At 35.4% G+C, this 27,922-nt stretch overlaps 1 protein-coding gene across 1 annotated transcript; it reads left to right on the forward strand.

The window, feature by feature from the left end:
- The first annotated feature begins 98 nt into the window (after window positions 1-98).
- On the forward strand, window positions 99-27,701 carry LOC139963126 (uncharacterized). Its single transcript, XM_071963667.1, has 10 exons — window positions 99-232; window positions 13,266-13,405; window positions 15,203-15,315; window positions 16,714-16,828; window positions 17,480-17,645; window positions 18,294-18,515; window positions 18,876-19,063; window positions 21,347-21,384; window positions 22,236-22,413; window positions 24,486-27,701. Exons 1-9 carry the CDS (start codon window positions 196-198, stop codon window positions 22,402-22,404), a joined length of 1,188 nt encoding a protein of 395 aa, XP_071819768.1. The 5' UTR covers window positions 99-195; the 3' UTR covers window positions 22,405-22,413; window positions 24,486-27,701.
- Window positions 27,702-27,922: the final 221 nt, after the last annotated feature.

The raw sequence follows: 27,922 nt of genomic DNA on the forward strand, positions 1-27,922 counted from the left end.
GAAGTAATTACCATATGAATGAGATAACGGTCTCACTGTAACTGCGCGCTACAGTTATAGTATACAGTTGTATTGTACATTCCTCGGCGCAGACATCGACATCAAAACATTGGGAATTTCTACTACGAAATTCTCACGCGATATCGGAACTGCTGCATCAAGAATTCTCCTCTGTTTAAAGTTCGGCAAAAGAAAATGATGAAAACCCGACGGAAGTCTAACAGAAGGCGAAGTAAGTATCGAATAATACTTTTGTGGATATTTCAGAACGTTGTTGAAGTCATTTTCTCGTAAAACGGTGAAAATTAACCTTTGTTTTGGTTTCTTCTGTGGCACGTTATCACGCCATTCGATGACGTAGCGTGGGAGAGTGTATTTTCATTGGTGTAAAATGTCACCTGCCTCCATACCACACGACAGTGTTAGGCGATCCTGTATAAAAACGTGTGAAAAAGGAAATAAGAGAGCACGTATGTGCGAATCTACAACCGGAAGTCGACCGGAAATATTATAAACTTGCATACCAGGGCTATTATGTTATAAATCCACTGGAAATGTATGGGACGCTAGGCAGGTGTTTAAAATTTGCACTAAAGTTAGGGTAAGGTTAGGCCATACAGTATAGGGACTACTTGTAATGCAAAGTCAGACATACCATCAATTCGTTTGACATAACAAAGAAATGGTAATAAAAGTCACCAGTGTTAATTCTTTGTGGCCATATTTTGGACCATATTTGGTCTTGCTTCCCAAAACTTTTGATACTTTAAATGTTTCAGCATAAATACCAGGAAAAAAGAGAAGCTCACTATGTCTAGTCAGGGAGTAATTTAGAGTTCATTAATTATTGTTTAAGCCTACTCACTTATTTTGCTATGCGATACAAGATAAATTATTCTCTGAGGCTACGTAGAGCTTAGACTTGTCATTTAACGATAGAATTTGCCACAGTGGTCCTCAGTCATGTTGAGCAAGTTAAATCTTGAGGTACCTTAATTGATTAAAGAATGGATATATAACTGAGTTACCTTGATCTGTTACTTCAATCTAACAGATCATGCTGCACAGAAAGAATAACACTACAGTTAGCATTGACAAAAAAAGATTTACAAGCCACAAAGTAAAATATTACATCAAACCTATATGCAACCCTTGTTTTCTGTATAGGACTATATAGGAGCATTAAACCTGACTGTACAGATCACCTTAGTTATATCTACGGCTATCTAATTATATGATTTGAGCAGACTATCAGAACGTTATCACCTAATGCAAAAAGGCTTTAAAAGAGTATAAGCCACATCAGAGCTCATAATTCCTTGGAGTCTAGAATTATGCTAAGAAGCACTATGTGCCAGTATCACAAGGATGGATCCCTTGAAATTGGTCATTGGGCATGTAATACACTAAGGATGAAAATGTGTGTTACCTTTTTCCTAAATTTTATCTTTTTATCCACTATAATGTACCTTTCTCCCCCCCCCCCCCCTCCATCTTAAAAGTTACCTTGATGCTCTTTAATAGAGTTGAGAATTCGCAGACGCGTAGCCAAGGGGGGGCAAGGGGGGGTGGCGAAGGGGCAGCAGCCCCCCCTTGAGCATATTTAAAAAATTTTTTTTAATGTTTTAATGATATCGCTAGTATTTTCAAAAGAGAAAATGCTAAGATGCAACTTACAAGGCCTGGGAAGTGCCATTTCCAACGATCTGGGAGGCAATTTCAGCCAAAATTTTCTTGTACGCTTCGCGCCAATCATGGTGGCGCTACGCTTAGATAGTTTGCAATGCCGACTCTACAAGACAATTCACTGATCTGTATCTTTCTTTTTTGTTGAATATTGTAGTTTTGGCAGATAAAGCAACTGACTGTGTCTGGAATGTAGCTTCTCTTGCTGAACAAAGAAACTTGGCAACAAAGTTTGTCTACATGGCCTTGAATTTAGGTAGACCAGCTTGTGGAACACAGTCTACATTGTTTGATACAGAAATGTATGTCTGTTGCATATCAATGTTTGGTTACAAACTGTCACAGCAGTTGTACTGTACTTTAGAAGCCATTCCTTACTTTGATTGACGATCTTCCAATAAGTTTTTTTTGACATGAGTAATTCAGCTTATTATGAGATGACTGATTAGAACATATAGCATTAGTGCTGACCAAGGTACAAGTCACATTCATGAATCATCATGAATGATGTCAGAGAGGATCTGACTAAGTAATGAAGTGAAACCAGTCTCAGTGTTACGCAAAAAGAATTTATGGAATTCCCATAAGGCATTGCTTCTGACGTACATTAATACTTTATGACAAACTAAGTTGACTTGTTGTGACTGGTACAGTAAGTTGTCGGTTTGAAAGTGATTATTTTCCACAGTTTGTAGGAAACTGCAATATAGATTATTTTCAGAATAGGTTATCACAATTTTATTGATTACCGTGGCATTTATGTAAATGCAAAACAACTTCTACCCAATGTCTATACTTTTTAACAGTTTGAAATTTCAAACTTCCACCCGGTGCAAATAGGTCTACAATATGAAATTGAAACCAACAGAAATGAAAGCAACATTTAGTCTCTGTATTAGATCCTGTTTTCAGAGAATTTTGTAATCCTTGGACATCCCTTGTAACAAAACATAGGTCTACATTAATCTGAGAAATGCCTCAGACAGTGGGTGTTAAAAGTTTGTTGAAATGTCCGTTCTATAGTGAATTATAACATTGCTACTACATCATACGGCACTTCAGTATTAATTCCCTAACCCAGTCTGTACAGGATCCTGTATGAAACAGACAAGAAGAGAGTTTGTAGTGCTTTATGTAAAAGCAGTGATGGTACTTGCTTGCATACATTATCATAAAAAAGACAGGCCTTATATTGGCCTTTTGACCTGCATTATATATATATACTCAATATTCTCATCAAATACTATATGTTGACTTTAGGTGTTATAGAAGTCCCAATATTCCATGATCTGCATATGAAGTCCATTCAGTCATTGATGTTTGTATTTATGAATTTACTGCACTTAGGACTGTCGACATTTAAAATGAACTGGCAGAAACATTGTAAGCAAAAAATTTAATAGCAAAGTTCAAAAACATGTAAAATGTGAAAATATTTTGACTGAGCACTGATTATTTGATGTATATACACCTACTACAGGATATAAGGAATGAGGGATATTCCCCATTGATCCCCTCAGCATGGCTTTATCTGTTGTTTTAGGCAGCTGCTATATCATGCTGTTTCACTTTCAAAAATGTGAAATGCTTTTATAGAGACTAGAAACTACGGTCTGACTACATTGTAACATAATTGGACAAAACTGATTCATATCCCATATTGTGCACTTGACATGGTACACCTCGCTGCACACAGACATGTGCATGATACAGAGCTTACAAGGCCACCATTCCATGCATATTTGGTAATTACTATCAAGGAAAGAACAAGTTCCATCCTTAAACCAAGTAAACAATGATTATAATGTTTGTTCTTCATAGCAAGTTACCATGGCCACATTTTTGCATTAGAAGCATACAGTAGTATGTCGCTTTTGTAGTGTAAGAAAATTGATCCCAATACCTCACCGTGTCAATGATTCTCAAATCTCCTGTGTAAACACTCTACTGCAGGAAAACCCCTACAACAAATAGACCCTTTTTTTTTATAGGATAAATGGCATACTCATGAATCGGTTCAGTGCACACGGAGAATTTCATTCATTTTTCACTACCCTACTAAACAATTAGGTGTCCACCCAAAATGCTTAACCAACATTCCTTGTATTGTAGGTAAAAACCACATGCGGAACTGTGACCTCAATTAGTATTCTTGTACTACAAATGCAGAATTTTCTGTAGTTTACAACATAGTGAGTGGCTCGATACAGTTTATACAGCAGCTAGTAAATAGACTAATAGATATACACTGTAAGGTCACCAGACTAACTTCAAAAGCATGAGTGAGGCAGGGGGGGGGGAGGGGTATGGGAGGTAGACAACAAATGTGATGATAATAGTTGGGAGGAGACTGATATTTTCATGAAAATGTTTGTGGATATTGACAGGTCTTTGTGTGTAAAGTAACTGTGTTTTTCAAGTTTGGAAAAAATGCCTTATGGCAATGGCGTGGTTAAGGAAAGGTGTGTTGCTCTATTTTTCAAGGCAAAAGATAAAATACACTTGTAAATTGTAACTGCAGAAAAAAGAAAGACGAATTGTGAATTAAAACAAAAGGACTGACATTTTTATTTTAAAACTATTCTTCAAATTCCAACAAAGAATAAGAAACGATCAAAGTATGATGACCAGAGATTAAGTTGGATCCAGACCCACTTTGGACAATATCTTGTTCCCTTACCCACACTTTCAGAAAATGGCTCATCAGTTGAAAGTAAAGACTGTCACTTTTCTTAAACAGCCATACTTATTTGTGACATGCTAGATGCAAAGTAGACTGGGAGATATTACTAAGTCCTAGTTCAAAATCATTTTCACAATCAATTGCACATAAAGTAACTTCCAACGTTTACCTCTCCATAGCAATGCCACACTATTCACATGATCGAATAGAATAGCAGATTGGCTTGCAGTAGTGAAAACCTGTAGTATCCAGTGAATACATGTCGGTTAAAACAACAAATCACACCCCAATGTAAGGGCTCTTCATTTCTGCTGCATACAGAATGAGGGGCCTAAGTGGCAGCTTAACTGAGAAGCATTTCTATTACCATATGGTCAATTCCATGATAAGGTCAACATCATACCAAAAAAATTAAAATCATTGTACATTAAAATTGTACCAGTTTCCAATAAATAGAATACTTGTAGTTACTAATAATAATTTTTTCACCCCCGAAACATCATTTGTTTGATTATGGGGTCGGTTATAACAAATGGTTCCTGTTGAAACTAAATTATGAAAAATACAGTGAAATTTCATTTTGTGCAGATTTGTACATAGTAATCATAGATATCATCAGTTTTTTGGACTAATTATATTTGCTATAGCATAGTGCTCACTTAATAGCTTCAATTTTTTTTCAACATCAAGGCATTAGACAATAGTGGTGATTTGAAAACACCCTCGATTTACTGTCACGCGAGTCACAAAATTTACTGTTTATGTTTTTTTTCTCCTTGCCTGCACAATAGTTTTACTCCAAATAATAAATATCAAGTCTTCACATAGATACTTAAAGGATTACTGAATTTTCCTTTCCAGAAGATATTTAAATTTTGCGGAAAATCACCCTTTATGAATGTCACGCGAGTCACGTCACGCGAGTCACGTCAAATCAAGATAGTGTTTCTACCTATTTACTGTGTGTTGGACTAATTATATTTGCTATAGCATAGTGCTCACTTAATAGCTTCAATTTTATTTTGATATCAAGGCATTAGACAACAGTGGTAAATAGAAAACAGTAAACACCCTCGATTTACTGTTACAGAGTCACAAAATTTGACTGTTTTTGCTTTTTTTCACCTTGCCTGCACAATAGTTTTACTCCAAAATAATGAATATCAAGTCTTCACAAAGATACCAAAAGGATTACTGAATTTTCCTTTTCAGAAGATATTCAAATTTTGCAGAAAATCACCCTTTATGAATGTCACGCGAGTCACGTCAAATCAAGATAGTGTTTCTACCTATTTACTGTGTGAAAATTACAGGGATGTTATCTAGTTTGATGAATGAATCACTGATTAAAGATATCATATATGCATTCCCCTTTAATTAGGCAACTTGAATAATATGGGCATACATAATGCAACTAATCATCATAATTTCATTTGAAATATCAGAATTTAAAATCATGAATATTTATTCGCAATATAATGCCTACTTTATCACCACATTTGGAAAGTTAGCACATGTCATTGATTCTTTAGTATTATACTAAAACATAATCTATATTTGTATCTGGCAATGCCATGTGCTATGACTTGACAACCTTAAGGTCTTAACTGCTCAATCATTCCCAAAATCCTATGAGCGAATGTATCTTCTCAAATATTACACTTTTGGTTTATTCAAATATGACAAATGAGAATGGTAATTTGATCACATTTTGATAGATCTGTTTCTTCTATAACTTTCAAATGAGTGACTTCAACAGACTAAATATTGTTATAAATATTAATTGACAAAATATATTGCCTGAACAACTGTACTACCCGTACAGTATATTACCTACTGTCTGCAGTCATGAAGGTAACTCGGGGACATTAATATCATCTGGACATTCCCAAGGGAAGTACCTCTTGGACACTTTCTAGACCAATGAATGTTATATTTCACTATGCAAGATCTGTACCTTCAATTCACTACTGCATTTGGTCTAGAACTATCCGAAAAGTGAACTTGTCACGCGAGTCACGTTTTCTTGTCACGCGAGTCACAATACATCTTCATCATTATTTTCATGCGTTACAACTTTTTTTCAAAGTTGCATAGCAATTGAGGTAGAGGTATTTTTCAACTTCGGTATGATTATAAAAAGTGATTGGAAAAATTTTAATAAGACATAAGAAATCGAACATTTGTGTGTGCATTCTGATTTTTGCTAATAGTAACTGTCACGCGAGTCACGTTTAGTTTTTCGCCAATTTCACCCCCAATACTCGAGGTATAAATATTTTTTATCTACTGTTGTAAGCATTAAGGCGTACCTTCACTGCTACATTAATGCTTTTCTCCCAGGTAATTTCTTTATTTGTTAAATGATATCAAATAGAGAGGAATTTGAGTAAAAATGTCACGCGAGTCACCATGGAATTGACCATATATTCAGCTAGCTAGGCAAACTTCAATTTGTTGGTTTATGTTGAGGTCAAGGCTTCATGGAGGTTCCCAGATACAGGTAGATCTAAGATGCTCTGTGCTATAGAACCTAAAGGACTCTGGTTGATGCCATGAATGCTACTGTCTACAGTATAAATCACATTTTGCAAAAACATTTAATGGCTACATGGAGCACACCAATGCATCAATGCATCACCATCCTGGGTCTAAGGGGAGGTGGTGTCCACTTCCCCTCTGAGAAATTGTTGCTTATCTCAAAGGGCTTAGGTACCAAATGATGCAATCTTTTCCATCTTTTCTCCTTACATTTGTATTCCATTTTTCTGCTTGTAATACCTTAACATTTTTTTAGCTAGATATTTGGAAGAAAAAACTGAAAATTTTGTGGCCACGTGCCTGATGGTAACAAGTTCAAACTTGTATTGCCTGATGTAGAAATAAGCCAGGCAGTAAAGGCAATCTTTGTTTACAAATGGCAGGCCAACAGAGTAGGTCAAATAATATGACAGGTATTACTTGGCTTATACTCAACTTGTCAACTGTCACATACATGTGTGTAGGCCTACTGAGCTCCAATGAACTTGGCCAGAGTGAATGTTTGTTTCAAGTAAGAAATACAGTATCTTGGCACCAAACTTGATGGCCCAAAAAGTAATTTGCACCATTAAAAATATGCCTGCCCATTTAGGGGTAAGGATATTTCATGTCAAATTGATTTCTGAGCAGAGAAAAAAGTTGTGGAGGTTCTCAACAAAAGTTGCAGTTTATACTCTAAATGAATATTATCCACACTACACATCCATCTATTTGTTGGTAGACTGCTACAGTACATACTGTACCTGTAAAGTATGTGGAAAATTAAGGTATATTTAAGTATTCATTGTTCAAAGATTTAATACTTGGAAACAGCATCAAGCGTATTGATACTCCGTGGTGTTTTGAAGTTAACAGTTTTGATCCATTTTCTTGTATTTCCTTGTTGTATTGATATTCAATCAGGTTTGAGCAGTTCATGTGAAAAGTGCATTGAGGTTCACACAGATTCTACAGACTGTCTGCCAAATACATTGACCTCTTTTATTGAACCTAGCAATGTTTATGTGTACATGAGGGATCTTGCTTCAGCATATATATGTCCCACTGCGCTTTGCAGTCAAAAGTTTACTAGCAGGAACATGACATACACATGTTTATCATATCACAACATGGGGTTATTAATTCTCTTTCTAGTGTTAGTTACAGAGAGGCCTAATAGATATAATGTTGTTATGTAACTATGCAGATCTGTACAGTATGTTTGATGGGTGGTAAGGTACTGTAATCAACAATGTCGCCCGGTCTTTGTGGACCAGTCTCCAAAGGTGAATGACTCCACAATATTTCCATGAATAAAATGTCTGGCTTTTCTCGCAAGATAGATGTGACCTTCACAACAGTGCTGGGAAAGGGGATATGAAATCGGAGAGGGGAAGGATAGGGGGAAGGATGAGGCTAGAGTAAAGTGAAAGAAGAGTATTTTGTCAATAAGCATACATGGAAAGGACTTGGATCCAATGCCTATCTAACATTCTTTAAGACATTGCAATCCTATGTTTATACCTCAGTGAGGCCTTTCATATTTTAAGAATATCATCCAGTGTTATTTATGTTTGTATAATGTAATACTTTACAACAAACAACGAGAAGAAACATTAAGTGAGAAAGAGTGAACATTGCAAAAAAAAAACTGGCTGAAAAGCAATTTCTTTGTAGATAGTTTTGGGCATGCTGCCAGAAATGTTTCTATTTGAGAACTTTGAAATGATGCTTGCTCTTCTCATAGCATTCAGTGTAAATAATAGATTCAAGGAGGACACATTGAATGCTGCATGTAAGTTTATAAACAGTAATTGTGAGTCGCTGAAGCTATATTGGCTCACCTAGATTGACAGACAAACACTTCCCTTGAGACTGAACTTGTTATGGCTGAGAGCCAAGTTTTTTTTCAGACATTGGCACATTGCCAGAACAATTTTAAACTTGGAAAACATCCATAGAATGAAAAGGTTCTCAATGTAATCAACCACCTACTACTGTATTGTAGGTGAGTAATGAGTTGCTATGAGGAAATTACAACTAGCTGAACCATCATGGAACTAGTAAATTACAATTTGCAATATTTGGACTGCATCAACATAGGTTTCTTGTTTGCAATATAGATGAGAGGTTTGAACCTTACATTTCCCAAAAGAAATGGTTGTTACGAACCAGGGAATAAATGATTTTAGTAAATATCCAATGTTGATATCCTGTTACAATGCATTTCATTATGTTGTCTGTCTTTAGGAAAGTTTTCTTTGAAATAATATGAACCATTAAATTTTGAAACTTTATAATTTGCCTTTTGCAGCTCAGTGAATATGGGAACCAGACATAGACAACAAGATACACTAATTTAATGGAATCGTATCCCTAGTTAATGCTTACTAGAAAATATCTAAGAGTCTTATTGGGAATATTAGTAATATTATGAGGAATACTCCTTAAAAGTTTTAGAAAATTGTTAGAAATTGTTTATTAAATAAGCTGGTGTGGAAAATAAAAATTCAGCTAAGAAAGTAACATTGTGCCGACGCAACTCCCCCCCCCCCCCCCTCCATAAAGTAATACTTCCTAATTACTTTTTTTGTCTTGCAATTATGTCTCACACGTACCTCTCAGTAAAGCGGCACACCCAAAGTTGAGAGTGCGAGTTTACGAAGGTAGCTTACTCTTGGCTATCATGTATTTAATATTACAGCCCGTCCACTAAGGTTTCTTCAAATTCATTCTGTACTCTGTTGTAATGGAAAGCTAAAAGTTCCCAGTCTAATAGTTTTACCTCATTCCCAGGAGGTAAACTCTTGCTTGTTTTTTCTACTATGGTGATTTAATCATTAGAATCCCTACATTTATTTATCGCTAGTATTTAACGAAAAGCTTCTGACGTTGTTACGCTAAACCCAGGTGCCTTCTGTTTAATTGTGGCTTTATTCAAAGTATCTGTGTCTGCAAATTGTACTCTTAGTATTTTCAGTACATGATGATTTCACTACAAATTTTGCCAGGTATTGATTGACTTCTGAATAGATTTTCCAATTTTTTTATATTTTTTATGCATGTTAAAGAATGAATAATAATTATTGTTCGGTAAAATAAAAAGGCAAATTCATGGAAAATCAGCAGATGTACAGTTACATATTTGGTTTAAATCTTAAAAGATTAGAGGAAAGTTTTGAACCCAACCTATATGTTTCTATATAAATTGTGGGTGTGGGAAGGCTTTTACAAGCATATGGCTGAAAGCAGTACTTGGCTAGTTGCCAGTCTGTGTTTTAATTTTGATGGGTGGGGAAAAAAAACCAGTTAGCAATAGACTTTGAAGAGGTTATTGTGCAAAAGAATTTCTTTTTGTACTGTTAATTAATACTATACAGAGAGTTTGTTACGATGCCCTTTTTTGTAAAACATAAAAAATAAAGATGCTATCTACTGTATTACTGTAATATGTGTGAGTTCACATGAAACTTACAGAATGTGGAAGTAAGCACTTAGTGAAAACTGAAATATACTAGTTTTAAATGCTTTGCTTTAGCCAATTGTATCATCCACAGAACAAACAATTAATGAGGACAAATACCCACCTGAGACAACCAACATTTTGTTTTACGTGGGACAGCTGGCTTTGTGTGTCAAAATAGTCCCTACTATTCTACTTAATTCTTGAAAGACTTTATCAATTGGCTGTAGAAAGTGTAATGAAGATCTTTACGTACACAATTCTGTAATGAATAATAAATGGGAGGTGATGACCAGAATTGTCTTCATTATTTGCCATTACTGGGACAGTCATTAGATTAAATGACATTGATATTTGAATACGGGTGATCTTCAGACTATTCACATATTCGATTAAAACCAACAGCATTGGGGAAGAAGAAATCCATGGGATAGAAACAATTTGTGTTTAAAATAAAGTGCACCCGTAATGTAAAAATTTGCTAATGTGAAGTACTAAACATAATAAAGACTGCCAATAGTAATATTAATTATGAACTGTGTATGGTCTACAGGTAAACCAACGTCACGTTCCCCAATTCTGCAATTTTCTAAAGTCTGTCCCTGTTAGTAGATGTGCGTGGAAAAATCTTTGGCAGAGTTCCAAGTTCTTTGTGGCTGGTCTATAATGCGTATGTCAAATTGTAATGTTTACTTTTTAACTGCAAAATTGAGAGAGCTGGCAAGGAAACTAAAATACTAGTACTGTATATTTATATGTGATATACGGATTTGTTTATGCACTGTAGGAGGCAGACAGTAGATAACAAGTCATGACACAGGCAATCAAAAGAGAAGGGATACATACTGTACAGTTTGTATTTGTTAAGTTGTTTTTGTCTGCAGTGACTAGAGTCAGTGATTTAAGTCGGTTAGAGGTAATGATTACTCTTATTTGACTCTCAAATCAAGTGACTTGTTTACAACTCTGGATTTGGACTTAAACACCTTGTTGAAAATATTAATGGAGAATGATCCTTTGATCTTCTCAAAATATATAGAGAATCTTGTTTGTCTGACTATACAAAGAAATTAATAATAATTAAATTAGCTAAAAGATCAAATCATATTCACTCATGTTGAAACTTGAGCAATTACTGCCTGAAATTTTGAAACATTTAACCACACTCTGGGGTCTTTTAGTTGTCTAATTGAACATTCCTAAATTTCCGGGAATAATGCCAGGAAAGTACTTTTGCAAATAGCACTTGTTTTTGGTATGTTGACCTAAAGTTAGGCTGTACAACTGTACAGAACTTCCTGTCTGGCTCTTTATACTTTTGCAGGGACCTCAATGCAAGGAATGTTGTTATTTCAGTAGGGAAACTAAGTAGCTGGCCTTGCTTGTCCATAGGTTTATCTGTACCACTTGACCAATTGTAGTTTACTTAAATTGTGGACTGTTTCATAATGGTTACTGAGCTTGCATGTGATGTATGGAACACGCGTATTGCTCATTCATAATTAATACTGATACTAATAACAAGATCCATAAGATTTCAGGATAGTGGTAGACACTCCATGCCTACGAAATTTCCATATTCAATACACACACAACTTCTAATGCTTGCTTAATAAACATGATGATCGGCACTGTTTTCAAAAGGGAATTACTTTCATATTCCTTAATTGAATTATAAATGGAAGGACACATTTTCATAATTTTTTTTATAAATTATTAAATGTGCAAGTTACTTTAAATAGAGCCCTAAACAAAAGTGTTTACATTTAGTAGCTTGCTTACTCACTCACCCATCTCCATACAACCTTAGCACCCTCACTCTTCAGTTTGTGGTTTTGCAGTTCAAGTATAGTTGTGTCCGGTGTAAGTTAAATTCAGTTTAACTCTTTTCAAGATTTTACATATTGATATATTACTAGTAAAAAATAAGGGTTTAACAGCATTTTATTCACTGGCAACAGTTGTGGTAGATTTGATGGGTCATCAAACATGATAAGACAAGCTAATTGATAGGTTGAACTACTGTACATGCATAGGGACATGAGAGATTATAATATAAACTGAGGCATTCGCAAAGTTAACCTTGATGACAGGAACAGAGTGTCAGTATTTTCACAAACATGAATTGTCTTCTTCATCAATTTCTTAAATGGACAACCATTAATAATTGAGCTGGTCGTCAAATTGACAATCTTAAAAGTGTCAGCCCTGATGTTACAATTGGTTGCTTTAAGCCTTTCTGTACAACACTTTCACAAAGTAGTTGAATCTAGACTTGTCATCAAGCCTGGTTATGCTTCATATTTAATATTCAAGTGACATATAAGTCAAAAACATGTTTTCTTTAACACAGATTGCAAACTTTGGGTAAGGCAATTTACTGCTGTATTGCCAGTTAACTTTGCAGTTATTGGACATGTACTCATAAGCTGTGGAACGTATATAGTTAAATACTGTATGGTGAAATACTGTATGGTGAAATGCTCTATGGTAAAATACTCTATGGTATCATACTGTGTGGTGAAATACTGTAGGGGCGAATGCAGTAGCAGCCAATGTAACATACATACATCATATGTATACACAAAGGTTGGTAATAATTGCTGTTACTCTCTCTGGTATTAAACCAAACAGCTGTCTATTGCTTCGTCATGCAGACTCATCAAGGGCATATCATGGTTGAAGACTTCCTATATTTGCTTAGCATGAAATGGTTGGAGACTTTTCAAAGTGACATCTTCCTGATAATCTATGTTATATCCCATCACTCACGAATGAGTTAACTGGAGTTGACTAAACATTCAGGGAATGAATACATATTGGAGGGCTGCAGCTATCATCAGCACTATGACTCCTCTGTCTGCTGTAACACTGACAGTTGTTTAACTTCTTGCATTTGTTGTCTCTTTGCAGAATATGAAAATGATCTTAAAGCTAATGAGCCCATCGTTGAGGGTGTACCATTCTATGTGAAATTTTTGGGATCGTGCCTGGTGGATCTGCCAAATGACGAGGTTCACACAGCATCATCAGTTAAAAGACTAGTTCATGAGGTATTGTATCTCTATTTTGTGTTTATAGCTGCTATTGTTACTCTCTGCCATCTTTTCATACCATTTGCTTACAAAGCTGCTAAGAGTTCTTTGTAAAAGTCTTGCATGTTAAGAGAATGCTTAGGGTGTTGTGGTCAAGTGGTTAAGGCAGTGGACTTGTGATCTTAGAAGGATTAGAGGTTCGAGCCCTGGCCAGATCATTGCGTCCTTGGGCAAGGCGCTTTATCTCCATTGCCTCTCTTTACCCAGGTGTATAAATGGGAACCTGCAAGGTAACTTGTAAATATAGTTGTGTGCGCCGGTTTGTGGCTGCACCCTATGGGAAGTTCCCCGGGGGGACACGTGGTTGTGGTGCACTGTGGTGAAACAGGAGAGATCGATTGAATTGTGCACACTTTGGTGTGTAGGTGTGTCAAGTTACCAATGACCAGGGTTGTAATTTTGTAAGGTGCCATTGAATGTATGTTTATGTGCAATAATGAGCACCATATAAGTGTTATAATTAGGGAAATACTGCTGTCTTCTGACATTTGCGGACCACTAAATACCTAATTAAAGATGGATTTTCACCAAGGACACTCAAATAATCTGAATAACATGTAATTTTACCTACAAATTTGGCTGCACTCTACATCTACAGTATAATGCCAGTTGATACATTGGCTTCTAATAACTTCCCCCATGGTAACCCTTAGTTACAGACTATTGCCTTCATCTTGTAGCAGGGATAAGAATCTCACAATTTTTATTTTTGGATACCTTGACTCAATTGTCACCATCTTTTGCCAAAACTATTGGAATGCTACTACAAGTGTTACTGCTATCGTGTGGTCTATGAACATTTGAAATGTAACTGTAGACTTCAGATCCGTTGATCAAATCTCTTCCTTGAATGTATCACTGAATGTTGGTAAAAGCTTGTACAAGTAACATCTCCAGGACCTTTCAGTCTGAAGAAATTGATGTTAACTTTATGTTGCTGGTACCCAATCTCATTGTATTATGTTCCCAAGCAAGCCAGCAAATTTGTTTTTATTCCAAGAAGAAACGTTGATCGATTGCCTGCCTCGAATCTGCCCATGGTGCCCTGATCTCCCCATCAGATTTCTGTACATGATAGTCACCAAGAACAATTTTATTGTGAGATGGTACATAATTAAACACTGAGAGATTCATACAATGATCAATTTTATCAGCAGTTTTGTGAAATTGGTATTTTAGGATACTCCTGATCATCTAATGGTCACAAACTAATTTGGAGAACCACCAAGGAAGACAGTTTTAAATGAGATATCCTACACTTATTCCATAGACTTTTACATGAAAGTTTACAATTACTAAGATGGCTGTTTAATTTACTTTGAAGGGGATTAACCAGAACCAAACTTGTATAGGCTGCTTAAGTAACAATTTCAGCCTTCATTAAAAGCTCAGTATTTCTTGTCTTTTTTTTTTTTTGGGGGGGGGGGGGTGGAGGGTTCTTTGAATTGAAATAAATTTATTGTATGTTTATGGTCTTCAATTTCAAAAGCGCTGGCAAGGGATATGGTATGGTATGGTATCACTTGTTTAAAGCATTACCATGATTTGCCAGTTATTGCTGACATATTATTTGGATAGCACTTCTTTCTTATCAAAACTTTTTACTGTCTTTGGTATGAGAAGTTTTTTTTGCAATATCTTCAACCTAATGACAAACAAAACAGTAAGAAGTCACACTATTGAAGTCCAAGATTTTTGTTTGTTTAATTGTGACAATTTTGTAATTTAATTGAGTTTGCTATTTTTTTTTGTCAGGCTAAATATAGCGGTATAAAGTTACGGAAGGTATCTTTAACAATTTCTCCTGGAGGGATAGTCCAGGCAGATCTGGAGACACAAGAGGAACTGTTAAATGTAGCAATACATAGGTAAGGATGCAGTCATGTGTAAACCAATACAGTAGTGTTGTTGTCATTTTAATATTTGCAGGTTGAATGAGTGGAGGTACTACTCATTAACAGGTTTGTAAGAAATTGCATAAATTTCTGTTGGACAGCCAATCAGTCCTGTCATAAATTAGTGGGGAACAACATTAACTGTTAGCTAATTTTACATTAATTTGCTGGATCAACACAGCAGATAGGCACCACTGTGGAATGGCCACATTGGTTTTTCGACACTCAGTATATTGTGGTATGAACCGTTTATCTGTGTGCGCAATAAGAACACACCGGCATACGGTGAGGCCTTAACAGAATTCAGTTATCTACCCAAACTTGTTTGCTCAAACTTCAAAACTTTTAGAAAAAATAAAAAAGTTTTTTTTTAATTTGCTGAATGGGTCATGCAATACTGTATGTGCAGCATTAAAACAGGAATAACATGACTTATTTAGCAGCAACAGTGGTCTTTCTCAGGAAAATACCTGATACTCTCATTTGCATATTGTGCACAAGACTATTCTGCGAATGTCAAAAATAACATGTGGAACAACATCAGAACTTAGGTCTGCTTTGATTCATTGTTCTGACACTGTGCCAAAACATTTTGGATTACGACAGGAAGTATTGCCTTACATTTAACTTTTGTTTTTTGTGCTATGCTTTCATTGTAGAAAGTTGTGTTAAGATCTTTCATTTTTATGCATAAAGAAATATACAATGTACAATATGTAGGAGTCTTTTGAGTGGGACTTGAGATTTTTGCAGAAGACATGGGTGTGGCAGTAAATAATGTTGTTTATACAGCTTGAGTGAAAGTTAGGCTTATAAATATTATATCAACAAGCATGTTAAGATAATTTGTGCAGTGTACAGTAATTTGCCGATCAGAATTGATTGAACCATGCGATTCAAAACTGTCCATTAACAGTGTTTAATTCTATGGTTTAAATGGTTCTGGGAATGGTTTGTATACTGATAGTGACCAGAAACCTGCAACACTAGGATGTTGGTAAAAATTTATCTAGCAAACTGATGTAAGAAATAATTAACTCATAGTTGAGACTGTGACAAATATAAATTACCAAATATGTAGTTAGAATTTATGAAAAGACATATCAATAAGATTTGATTGTTGTATGAATAAAACAGGTTAAAAATCTTCGATCTGCTTTTCCCCATTGCCCATGCAAGCTCGCACCCATGTACTCCTTTAAAAGCACTGAAACAATGATTTTAGTATGGTACAGACATTAAAGGAGACATTTGTTGTAGTATCTGCTTTAACCCTCTCTCCTGATTTCCTATATTTGACTGATCCCAGCCCAACTGGTAATCTGACAAATGCCATAGCAGCAACTTGTATGATCTCCTTTTCTTTTGCAGAATATCATACTGTACAGCTGATCGCCACCACGAAAAAGTGTTTGGATTTATTGCAAATGATACCAGAACAGACGTTTTAGAATTTTACGCCTATTTATGCACTAAGAGGAAAATTGTAAGTACATGTTTTAGGGCCGTTGAATATTAGAACTCAATTCTGAAATGGAATTTGTTCCTTGGAGGGAATGGTTGTTGACTATTACTGTTTTGATGGGTATATATTCAGACCACACTCAGGTATACAATAGCATATGTAGTATTGAGTACTGAGATTGTTCTAATACTAATCATGGAGTAACCAACAAACACAACCTCTCTTTTATGTGACCTGACCCCTTCTTGGTGGATTCCCCACCCCCTTCTACCTATTAGCATGTTTTGTATTGACTAACATAACAGAAGCTTGCTAGGGTAGTTCAGATATTTTCTGTAACCTATAGGATTTATCTCAATCCTCTCTTATGTGTCACCAGTCTATTGTACATGGGCACTTTCTCATCTACCTAAGCTGCATTACTGGGCGCATTTAGGGCACATGAGCCCCTTGTATCCATCTTCCAGGATCATGCTCACATACTCCTCTTTCTTAATCTATCATTAAGAGTCAATAACTATATTGGGTAGACTGGCAGGCTTTTCTCAACCAACAATCATTTATCAGTTTCAACAAACATCACCTTGTTCCAACTGCTCATAATCAGCATGTACTGCAATGTATCTTCATCTGGTGACAAAGGGATTTGTTTGTTGTATGGTTTCTTGACAGGCCGAAGCACTAACCTTAACAGTTGCTCAAGCATTCCATATAGCCTATGACATTTGGGATGAAGTTAGACACGATGAACATAGCATAGCCTCCAGCGAGGGCAGCAGAGATGAGGCAGACAGTCCTTCTGATAGTCCAGACAGTCAAACTGACAGCGGCGAATCAGGTAAATAAAGATATATGCAGTAAATTACCAAAAACTAATATTATAATCTTACCAGATGTTATTTTTGAACTACAAACTTATATCCGACTGATTGATTTACATTTTGAACACTCTTACTAGTTTCTGTCTTGTTTGCAATGTAATATCTCCTGCCAATTAACTAGTACTTCATTGAACCCCAGATCAAGCAAGTAGTACTACACTCTAACCCCAGATCAAGAACCTAGTACTACACTTGAACCCCAGATTAAGCAACTAGTACTTCAATTGGACCCCAGATCAAGCAACTGGTACATCATTGAACCCCAGATCAAGAAACTAGTACTTACTTTGAACCTCAGATCACAGTAAATCTCAACACCAGTAAATGAGAAGAAAACTTGATGAAGGCTAATAAAACTTTACTTTCATACTGCAGGACACCATTAGGAGTAATGATACCAGACGATGTCCAGCATGTAGCTGAGTGTAGGAACAGATATGTACTCAGTCACTCACAGCAGTGTTTGAAATTCAATTCAATAATGTTGAAAAGCGGAAGTGCGATTTCATCAAGAATAATATCACAGTGACTATGTGTGGACAAATGTTTTGGTGTGACATTACCTGTACCTTACAATGTTATTATATGTGGTCTGATCTTTTCAGAGAGTGTCAGCTCTCCTCACAGAAAATCTGCACCTCAATCCATCCCTGGAACGGCCCCTCCATCAGAAAGGAATATATCAAAAGACCAGGGCTTTTCTGAAGAGGACCAATCTTTCCCAGAGATTGATAGACGTTTTTCAGATGTGAATGAAATATTTTCTGCAGGCGCATCCCCTCTTCCGCCTCCTCCATCATTTGATCGCCCCCCTAGAACCACAAAAGGTCAGTAAAAACTGTGAACGAATAAAGATAATTACAATTCGAAATTGTTGTCTTCACAATTTTTCAGACTATTTGAAATATAACATGGGTAATAGAGAATGACTGCCATATGGTGGTGTCATGTTGAATGGTCCTCTCATGATGTTGTCATAATGCAATGTTATCCTGTGGTCTGTCAAAATGTTGAGTAATTGCATGTTATAATATAACTATAATCCTCTGGAATGACATGATGCAATGCTATCATGTGGCTAGTTAACATGTTGAGTTACCGCTAATTCTATTTCATTATGTGGCGTTGCCAGAATGCTAGCATTGTTTTAGCCATTTCTAACAAATAATAATTTTTTTTCTCTGCAGTACTTTCTGTTAGTTCAGAAGCCCCCATGATTTCCTGTTCAGCACCTGCCTCCACCCATGCTCCACCCAGGCCCCCTCGGAGATCTGCCTACAGAAAGCCTCCTCCCCCTATTGTAATTCACAATCACAATGGTGAAAGTGGAAAATATTTAAATTCAGAAGATACAGCAAAACTCCTAGAAAACTGGGTGAGTCTTCAAAAATTGCCAATGACCAAAGACTAGTTGCATACACTGTAAAAAACATGTTTTGATATTTCCATTTGTACAAAAAGTTCTTATTTTTCTCCTAATTGATGCATTTATAACCAATCAGTAAATGATATATGAGTAGATGAGTGACTTTTCTCATAAGATATGGGTACATGCATCCTACACATAAATCAGGGCTAATACTCATCCTTGGATAACTTCTATGTGCATGTTTAAGTATAAATCTTTTGCTTGCATCTGTTGCTGCTGCTTAAAGATGACAAGTTAATTAAATGAATGCGATCTTCTTGTTTTTTTTTATTTGTTCATAATACAAAACTACAATGCAAAACAGTAGTAAATTGAAGAAACACAATACAATTCCACTTACAACACAAGAAGGGTTGTCATTACCAATTTTCAGATATAATTGTCAGGTTTCAAGGCAGTATAGGAGAGAAACCTCTTGAGAGACTTCAAAAAACCAGTAGAAGCTACAACGTCTTCATTTCCAAACTATTAAAATATCCGTGGGAGAGAGAGAGGAAATAAACCAGACAAGTTGACAGTATTGAAAGCTTCATCTACCCACTATCATTTACAATTATGTGGGTAGAATGCTGGCATAGTATATTAATAGTTAATGATGGTTTAATGTAATTACACAAGGATCCTGATTAGTCTGAAAGTGGTCATATGACTTGTTTACTCAGTGGGAGTTTGATTTAGTATGTAGGCGGCACAATTAATTTCTATACCATCTGATAGAATTGTTCACTCTCAATATATTATAAAGCAAAACTGCATTTGCAAAGTACACTTTTAATGGTAGCTACTTTTTTCAATGGTCAATAATACATAATTTATGTGTGTGTGTGTGTCTGTGTGTCTGTGTGATGAACCCAGAACAATAGGGAAAATTAGATATAACATAATCTTAAAAACAAGGATCAAAAAGAAGCTCACCTTATGAAAAGATATTGCTTAAATTCCATTTCATGTTCTCAAAAATGTAAATGAAAGGGATTTACTACATTTGATGCTACTTTAGTTTCATTGCATGATGTTCACAGATTATAGTTAAGTTTGTGAGTAATGCTTCATGGGAGAGCATGAAACCTGAAGAATTTGGGAGTTTATTCATGTCATGTCACCTTAAAGTTTAACAATCAAATGGAACTGATCATGCCTGATAATAATTCTGTTCTGGTTAACATTCTGTACAGTCAGTAATAGCACATAACTGAATTGGTATTCACAAAATAAGGTTCAAGTGATTTATGAAATTTAGCCCCATTGTAAATCTATCAGAAATGGCAAAATGGCTCAAATGGTTTGTGTATTTGATACCAGTTAAATTTTATATCACTGGCACTATAAATATGACTTTCATATACCCAAGTGAATAATTTTGCCAAGTTGGAGACTTCTATGTACTAGTTTTACCGTACAGAAATCTCTATATTTTATCATGCGTTGAAATCAGTGAGTGACTCAGCAGTATATAAATCATAACTGCATGGTTTGTACTGTGAGAATTTTAATCATTGATAAATGACCTTCAAGTAGATATTAGCTATTGCATAGATTTCATCAACTACCACAGTCTGTGATAGACTATAAATGTGATGGCATCAGATGTTGATATGTATTGATTTTGGAATGTAGTTTGCTAGCTTTCACTGCTACAGATGGTGCAAGTTGTCATGATTGCCCCCGACACGGAAACCACACATGTCAGGGATGCTGTTACGTGGTTAATTTGTTACTTATCTATTGATGATTCCTATGGAAAGAATTTGGCATGTTTTGCATCATTGTACATGTAATTAAATAATGATTATGTAAATGTAGCTAAAACAAAAACCCAAACTGGTACGTGCTCAAGCTTGATTTGTTAATGTTACATGCCATTTGTTATAAATGAAAAGCCTACAAACTTATTCAATGGTCTATCTGGTTGCAAATCCCTAAGTTTTGAATTTGTAAATCCACTGTTATGTTTAGTTGCAACTAACATGTTGGATTCATCAACAAAGACAAAAAGACTTATTGTAAACAGTGGCCAAACATCTTGTGTTCAGTGTGAATATTTAGTTACTTTTCAGAAACATTGGCAACATATCATTAGGTTAGTTGGCTTGGTTATGAATGATTTGTATTTTGATTTAACTTATCCTGTTTACCTGTCTTAACAGTTTTCTTCTAAATTCATTCCTTGTTGTGTAATACATTAAAAACTTAATTATTCAATCAATCAATCATTTTTTGTTCTTATAGCATATAGAGGATCCTGACTTGGATGACTGCTTTTCAAAGTAAGTTTAAAGCTCTTTGTTATATTTGCTTGAAATATGCTAGGAAGACCCAAAGCATCTCAAGTTGCATCAAGTTGTGTATCGAGAGAGATTTGTTGTTATGACAGCTTATTGTTTGATATCATATCTACTTGTTAATGAACATTTCAATTTGGAAGCAGTGATACACTGTAACCCTATTTTGACAGTCTCATCCCCACCCCTCCCTCCTTACTGCCATTCACATGACATGAACGTATTTGTATACTGCATTTATAGTCCTCCTTCAGCCCTTTCCCACATCCACCAAAGGCCTTCAAAAGATCCTATGGTTTCACCTTGTCACAAAGTGTAGTTGTTCACCTGGTGTTGGCTGCAGTAATTATGTGCAGACTGAATGTTCTTTAGGTGTTGCATTCATTTGCTGTTATCATCTCTTCAACGAGAACTCATCAACTATAACCAGTGAGATTTATTGTTACATAAACTCACTGCCAGCAGCATGGAAAGCCAATTAAGTAGCAGTTGTCATATCATACAAATATGAAGTAACTGGCAATAGTTTGCAGATCTATAAATAGCCAGTGTTTCATGTTCATGGTGATATTCTACAGGGAGAGAAACATACCTCTTCTACCTGGAAGACACAGGGGTGGGAAGTATGGGGGGAGTAGGGGAATGAGTTATAACCCAGGACCAAGCGTTTGTTTGGTAGCATAGTCAGTGGTAGGTTAAAAGTCACTGTAAAGTACAATATTCATTTTCCCAATGGGTTATTATTAGACTTCAGAACTGATAGCAGTGCAGATGTTGATCATATCCTGGACGTCTGAGTGACTGTTGTTATGACTGGTTGGTTTTGATTTTAACAGATTAGCGGAGAGCAGGTCGAATCCACAGCTCTTGGATATCAACGTTCACCGAACTATATTTGATACGGATGTGATTGTGCACTTTGCAGGAGATGACGCTGATAGGATGAGATTACTGGAATCTGAATCCAGTGATAGCCTCTTTCTCAAGGCTGCCACTCCATCTTAACATAGAATGGTATGTGCCGTTACCGTTAAGTATTATAGTCTGTTAAAAGATGTAGAAAGAAAAGTACAAAACAATATTGTTGTCCTTTAAAGGTGCAGTATTAATCTTATTTTACTGAATGGAAGTAATTTAGGGATATCGGTGACAATTTCCTTCCCTGGAGAAATCTTTTGTGCCAAAAGTTTTGAAAGATTATTTAAATTTTTGTGTCAATAATCGAGCAATGATGCTTCTTGTTACTGTCTGATCATTCATTCCAATGGATATAGCTTGCTAGTTTGCAGTCCTGAGGAAACAAAACCTACAATAATACAGCAATGTTTTTGTGTAAAAGTTGTCTTCTTTAAAACTCCAAGATGCAACTAAGTTCATATCACACAAAGACCAAACTGTAGAGGATGTGTATAGCGTGGCACAATGAAGTTTCAGTTTAGATTTAAAAATTGCAACTTCCAATTAACTGACTTTCAGTATCCAATGTGTGTTGAAGTTTTCAGTATGTTGATGTGCCATATTCTAGCATTCCCAGGATGATATAAGGTACTTTGGCCTCTCTGGATTACACCAGGAATAAGGAAATTATGTATAACAGACTTTCAGGTTAGCAAAGGAAGCAGAACACATTAAATTATGATTAAATTGAAACCGTTAATTACTTGCTAATTGAGAAGAGTCACATGTTTGTAACCACATAGATCTCTTAGTTAGATTGAGGTGTGTCTACTACAGGATGTTTATTGCATAGCTTAGTAAAGTCATCAATCAGAGAGTTCATTACTGCTACACCATTTCTGAAGAGCAAATTTCTAGCTGTAAGCTGTAACCAAAGTTAAATATAGTTTGGATCCTTTCAAATGTACCTCTTCAGACAAAAACGATTTCAAATCCATATTTAATTGTTCCTTACTGCAGGGGAATTAACATACAATATAAAAAAAAAATCATACTTTGAAATTCAACGAGTGCTTTAGAAGCTTTTATATTTACTTGTCAATCATTATGTATTGTTTGCCAAAATCAGGCGGTTTCATCTTTCAAGAACAGGAAGGTGTTAGAGCAAATTTCCAATGTTCAGTATTCCCTTGTGTCATTATTATAATCTACTCACAACATGTACTCGGATTTGGCAGTGATATCTCAAAGTCTTCTGGGAAGGCTTATGTTCCTTGTATTGTCTGGTTTTAAGTAGGGTCATTCCTCTACTCAACACTGTAAAATGACACAATATAACAGAGAGAAGAAACTGTTGAAGCAAGCAGAGAATTGCTAAATGTGAAAAAAGTCTTCATTTGAAGGAGAAGTTATAGCCCCCCCCCCCTCCCAATCTCTCTTTTGATGCTTACAGTTATGTTTGATGGGGAGTGTAGATCAGCTCTAGTATTAAGGAGAGGATGTACTCTAATGTGGAAACAGATCGTGAAAATGGGAGGGTGGGGGTCATCTTGGAAAGACATTTAACATTGCAGACCTCCCAGCGAAACCTTTAAAACCTTTCAAAACCTTTGTTTAAAAAACGGCTCATTATTTTTTCCAAAATACTCTTTAAAACCTTTTATTTTTGATTTGATTTTAAACAATTTTTTTGAAAGATTTAGTTTAGATTAGAAATATTGTTTTCAGTCATGCTAACCATTGGCCATTAAGTTTTTGTGGACAGCCATGCAAGATTCATGCAGTGATTTAAAACAGACTCACAAGCAACAGTTAATGTAAGTCAGGTATTTTAAATAAGGGCCACAGATGACGTTAAAATGGGCATAGATGGTAAGAATGTTATAAATTAACTTCATTTTTTACCTTTATAATCCTTTATTTTCATGCTTGAAGCCTTTAAAAACCTTTATGTACTTCATTTACAACCTTTAAGAAAACCTTTATTTTGTTGATGAGCTGCTGGGAGGTCTGACATTGCATTGGAATTATATGCCTTGCTCATTCTACTTGAATGAAACATTTCTTGTTGAGAGTAACTTTACTGTAACTTTCTTGATCCATGTACTAGTCATTCATGTTTTATACATACTATTATTCTTGTAAGTGATTTTTTGGTGTTTGATTTGAGCTGTATCTTTTTCTTGCAGGTGGTTTAGATCTGACGTCAAGAGTGCGCTTTCTGTAGCAAGAACTAAAGTTTTAATTAAAGGATATCCAAGCACGACTACTCCACTAAAAGATGATCGGGATGTACATGTGTACGGTGAATTCATGTTGAGCCTCTACACGAATTGCACACTAAGTTAGTAACATTGATCTACTGCCCTTTCATTGTCCAGAGTTATTTCAAGGCACCCCGCCCAGCTGTTGGTTTAATCCAGAGCTCATCCTGCATAATCATCCGACCATTCATTTCAAGTCAAACTACCAACCAGGAAGAAAAGTTACAACTTCATTAGCAAAAATAATAAAGTGAAATGTCGGTTACAATATTTACATGTGATGACTTGCCCTTTTCCAACCAGTCATAAAGAAGGCAACTTGGTCTCTACTTCACATTAGCTTTATGATTTTCAAACATTTTGCAGTGAATAGGGTTTATTCTTTTGTTTTGTCTGGATCTATAAGAGGGGTACTGTTATTGCTTTATATAAAGCTGATATATGTTCCCCTTACATAAACTTAGCAAATAATGGACATATGTGGCAGCTTCTTCCATAAATGCATTATTTTATTTCTATGATAGGGACTGTCATACCAATTGTGATTCTCAATGTCTCTTTCTTTCATCGACTTTTTGTAATCATATATCATACGTTTTTGCGTCCAGCCATGAAATAGCTGAGGATATATCCACAAATTTCAGTTGCTAATGTATTGGCCTTGTTGTTATCACTGTTACAAAGTGTGGTGACCTACCTGCTGTTGGTAGCAAGCTTTGTATCCTGTTTATGTCCAGAGAAAGGTGGAGTGTATTATCACTTCAAAGAGTAGTTGCATATGCAACTTTAGTAAAAGAGTTTCCAAGTCTGATTGTTGCCTTTATGTCATGGATGTTGTGTTCAAGATAGTGTTTTAGTTTTATTGTGCATGAAATGCAATATTTATCTATTTAGTGTCCAAATATACTTCAGTTCCAAATTTTATCCTCTGATTACTCAAATGCATGGGAGCAGATGAAAGAGTGGTTGAAGGTGTAGCCATTTTTGTATATAGCCTCTTCAGCCAACCATTTCTGGTGATTTCTGCATTTTGACCACATTTGTCTGTTGTACAGAGCAATGCTCATTGCAGCAGCTGTTGTTGTAGTGTTGCAAAGACACTTGTCTGCATTTGCTGAGCTTGCTACTCAGAACTTTTTTCTTATCCATTATGAACATTCTGCTATACTATGATGGATACATTAACAGCAAACAGAGATCACAGTGACCTAGTTACAGGCACTATCTGAGAGCATCAAGTCCACACATAACCACCAATTAAGTTGTTTTCATTTCATTTAATGAACACTGTAAAAATAATTCTTTGTTTAACTAGTAGATGCCCTTAAAGCATTGGGAATCAGGGTAGAACATGCTGAGAAATCTAGCACAAGGTGTGCAGTCTGTATGCTTGCATGCATAACTAATATATATGTACAACAGAGACACTGTTGTGAATGTTTGTCACGACCCAGTAGGCCCTGCTTTAACAAAGTCAAATGGATATGGATATAGCTAAACCCTTCGTCATTTCTGATTATTTGAAATGCAAACATCGACGCTTGATCGTTAGGTAAGGATTTTGAACACAGAAGTGGTGTATTTAGAGGTTTATGGAGACAGGAAGGGAGAATAAAGAAATTTAACTCCAGTGTCAACAAAAACTCAACAAAAAAAAGTTTCTTAACACAATTAATAAAAAACAATCATGATTACATTTTGAATGTGACAAGATTATATGAACATTCATATCAGCAGTAATAAAACTTGTCATTGTTCAATGGAAGATACATAGCCAAGTAAAGTCACATGCACTAATAATTTCAAAACTTGTGGCAGCATTTTGCTGGTTTCCAATTTTAGTTTACATTAAAATCTAAGGAAAATAACGTATGTTAGATTAGCTAGCTCACTTTCATTTCGTATAATGAGAAATTAGTTTAATATACATTTTTACATCTTACTTTCAGCATGCAAGTTGTAAATTGTCCATATAACAGATTGTTGGAATTTCATGGTTGTATTATTATTTACTCATCGAATTATTTGATAAAAATATTTTGTAGGACATCTAGAGAAGGCACAAGTTGCATTGTTGATTGCCAGAGGAGTCCAGAGCCAGGTTTGGCCCAAGGGATAATTATGTCAGTGGGCTCCATTTTAAATCATTACGTTTCCTAGAGTGGACCTATATTGTAAATATACACTATTTTTGATCACATAATTAAGACAAATACACTATTTATATCAGATACCACTTTTTCCAGACGTTGCATACTTTCCTAGGCCCCCTTAGTTGATCCTGGGTCTGTCTCCTCTGAGCACCTGTCTTGTTAACCCTGGTCATGCCACTTGTTGTGGAAGAGGTGAACAATGGAATGAACCTCAAATGCTGGTCCGCAGATGTTTGGCCATCTAGCAGTCCAAAGTTTGGACATGTCATGAAAGTATGCCTTCAACAAGATCATAAATTCAGCTTGTAACATCTAAAAATCTCCTTGATATATTATGAGATGTAAGATTGTACAAAGATCATTAAATCAAAGAGTGTATGATTGAATTGCTTACATTTATAGCTTGTTACATAATATTTCTGGCTTTGTACAAACATGTTAACTACATATTTTCAGTGGACTGGGCATACTACCAGTCTCTTTGTACATTAACTTTGAAATGCCAAAAGCCTATTGCATGTAAATATTCATGTATTAAGATCTCACTATTTATGAACAGTTAACTACTTGTACTTTCTGATTGCTATGAAATTTAATCTATGAAAAAGAAAAATAATATAGCTATTTATTTGGTTAGAAAATTGTTAAAAGGACTCAAATATGTCTATTCTGAAATTGCATAAGTATTTGCAAATATTGTACAAAGGACCGAAAAGTTTGTCTAAGTAGACAAATAATTAGTTGCCACAACTCGCCATTGGATACAATAAAATTGGCCATTGTGATGTTTTGTTTCTTTGTTTATTTTATTTAATGTATATTTAAAAGTGATTTTATTTTTTGGAGAAATTTGTTTTCCAGTATTATTTTTGTCTTCATAGCTAGATATATGAAATATGATTTTTCTTCTTTATTGTGTGAATGTTATTGTTGGGGTAAGCTAAATCACAAGTTAATGGTTTATTTACTTTTCCTTTTGTTATATATTCTGTTCATCATAACTGTTCCTGTTGTAACTGATTCTAATTCAGAATTAATGTTAGATTTTCTTAGTTTTGCCAAAAAGTGGCAGATAAAAATGTATGTTTGTGTTAAAACTTGGTTTGAAGTTCATACTGATGGAAATCAGTTATATATATTTCATTAGAGTGTTGTGATGAATTTAACATTCGTACCATCCACTGAGCACTATTACTTATCATTCATTCG

This window comes from Apostichopus japonicus, chromosome 21 (assembly GCF_037975245.1).
Source record: "Apostichopus japonicus isolate 1M-3 chromosome 21, ASM3797524v1, whole genome shotgun sequence".
NCBI lineage: Eukaryota > Metazoa > Echinodermata > Holothuroidea > Aspidochirotida > Stichopodidae > Apostichopus > Apostichopus japonicus.

What these genes read in the sequence shown, in the direction of transcription:
- LOC139963126 (XM_071963667.1), top strand. Translation starts at nt 196, where the DNA reads ATGATGAAAACCCGACGGAAGTCTAACAGAAGGCGAA. An exon ending in TTAAAAGACTAGTTCATGAG is followed by an intron (nt 13,406 to 15,202) that starts GTATTGTATCTC and finishes TTTTTTTGTCAG; the next exon opens with GCTAAATATAGCGGTATAAA. An exon ending in CAAAACTCCTAGAAAACTGG is followed by an intron (nt 19,064 to 21,346) that starts GTGAGTCTTCAA and finishes TTGTTCTTATAG; the next exon opens with CATATAGAGGATCCTGACTT.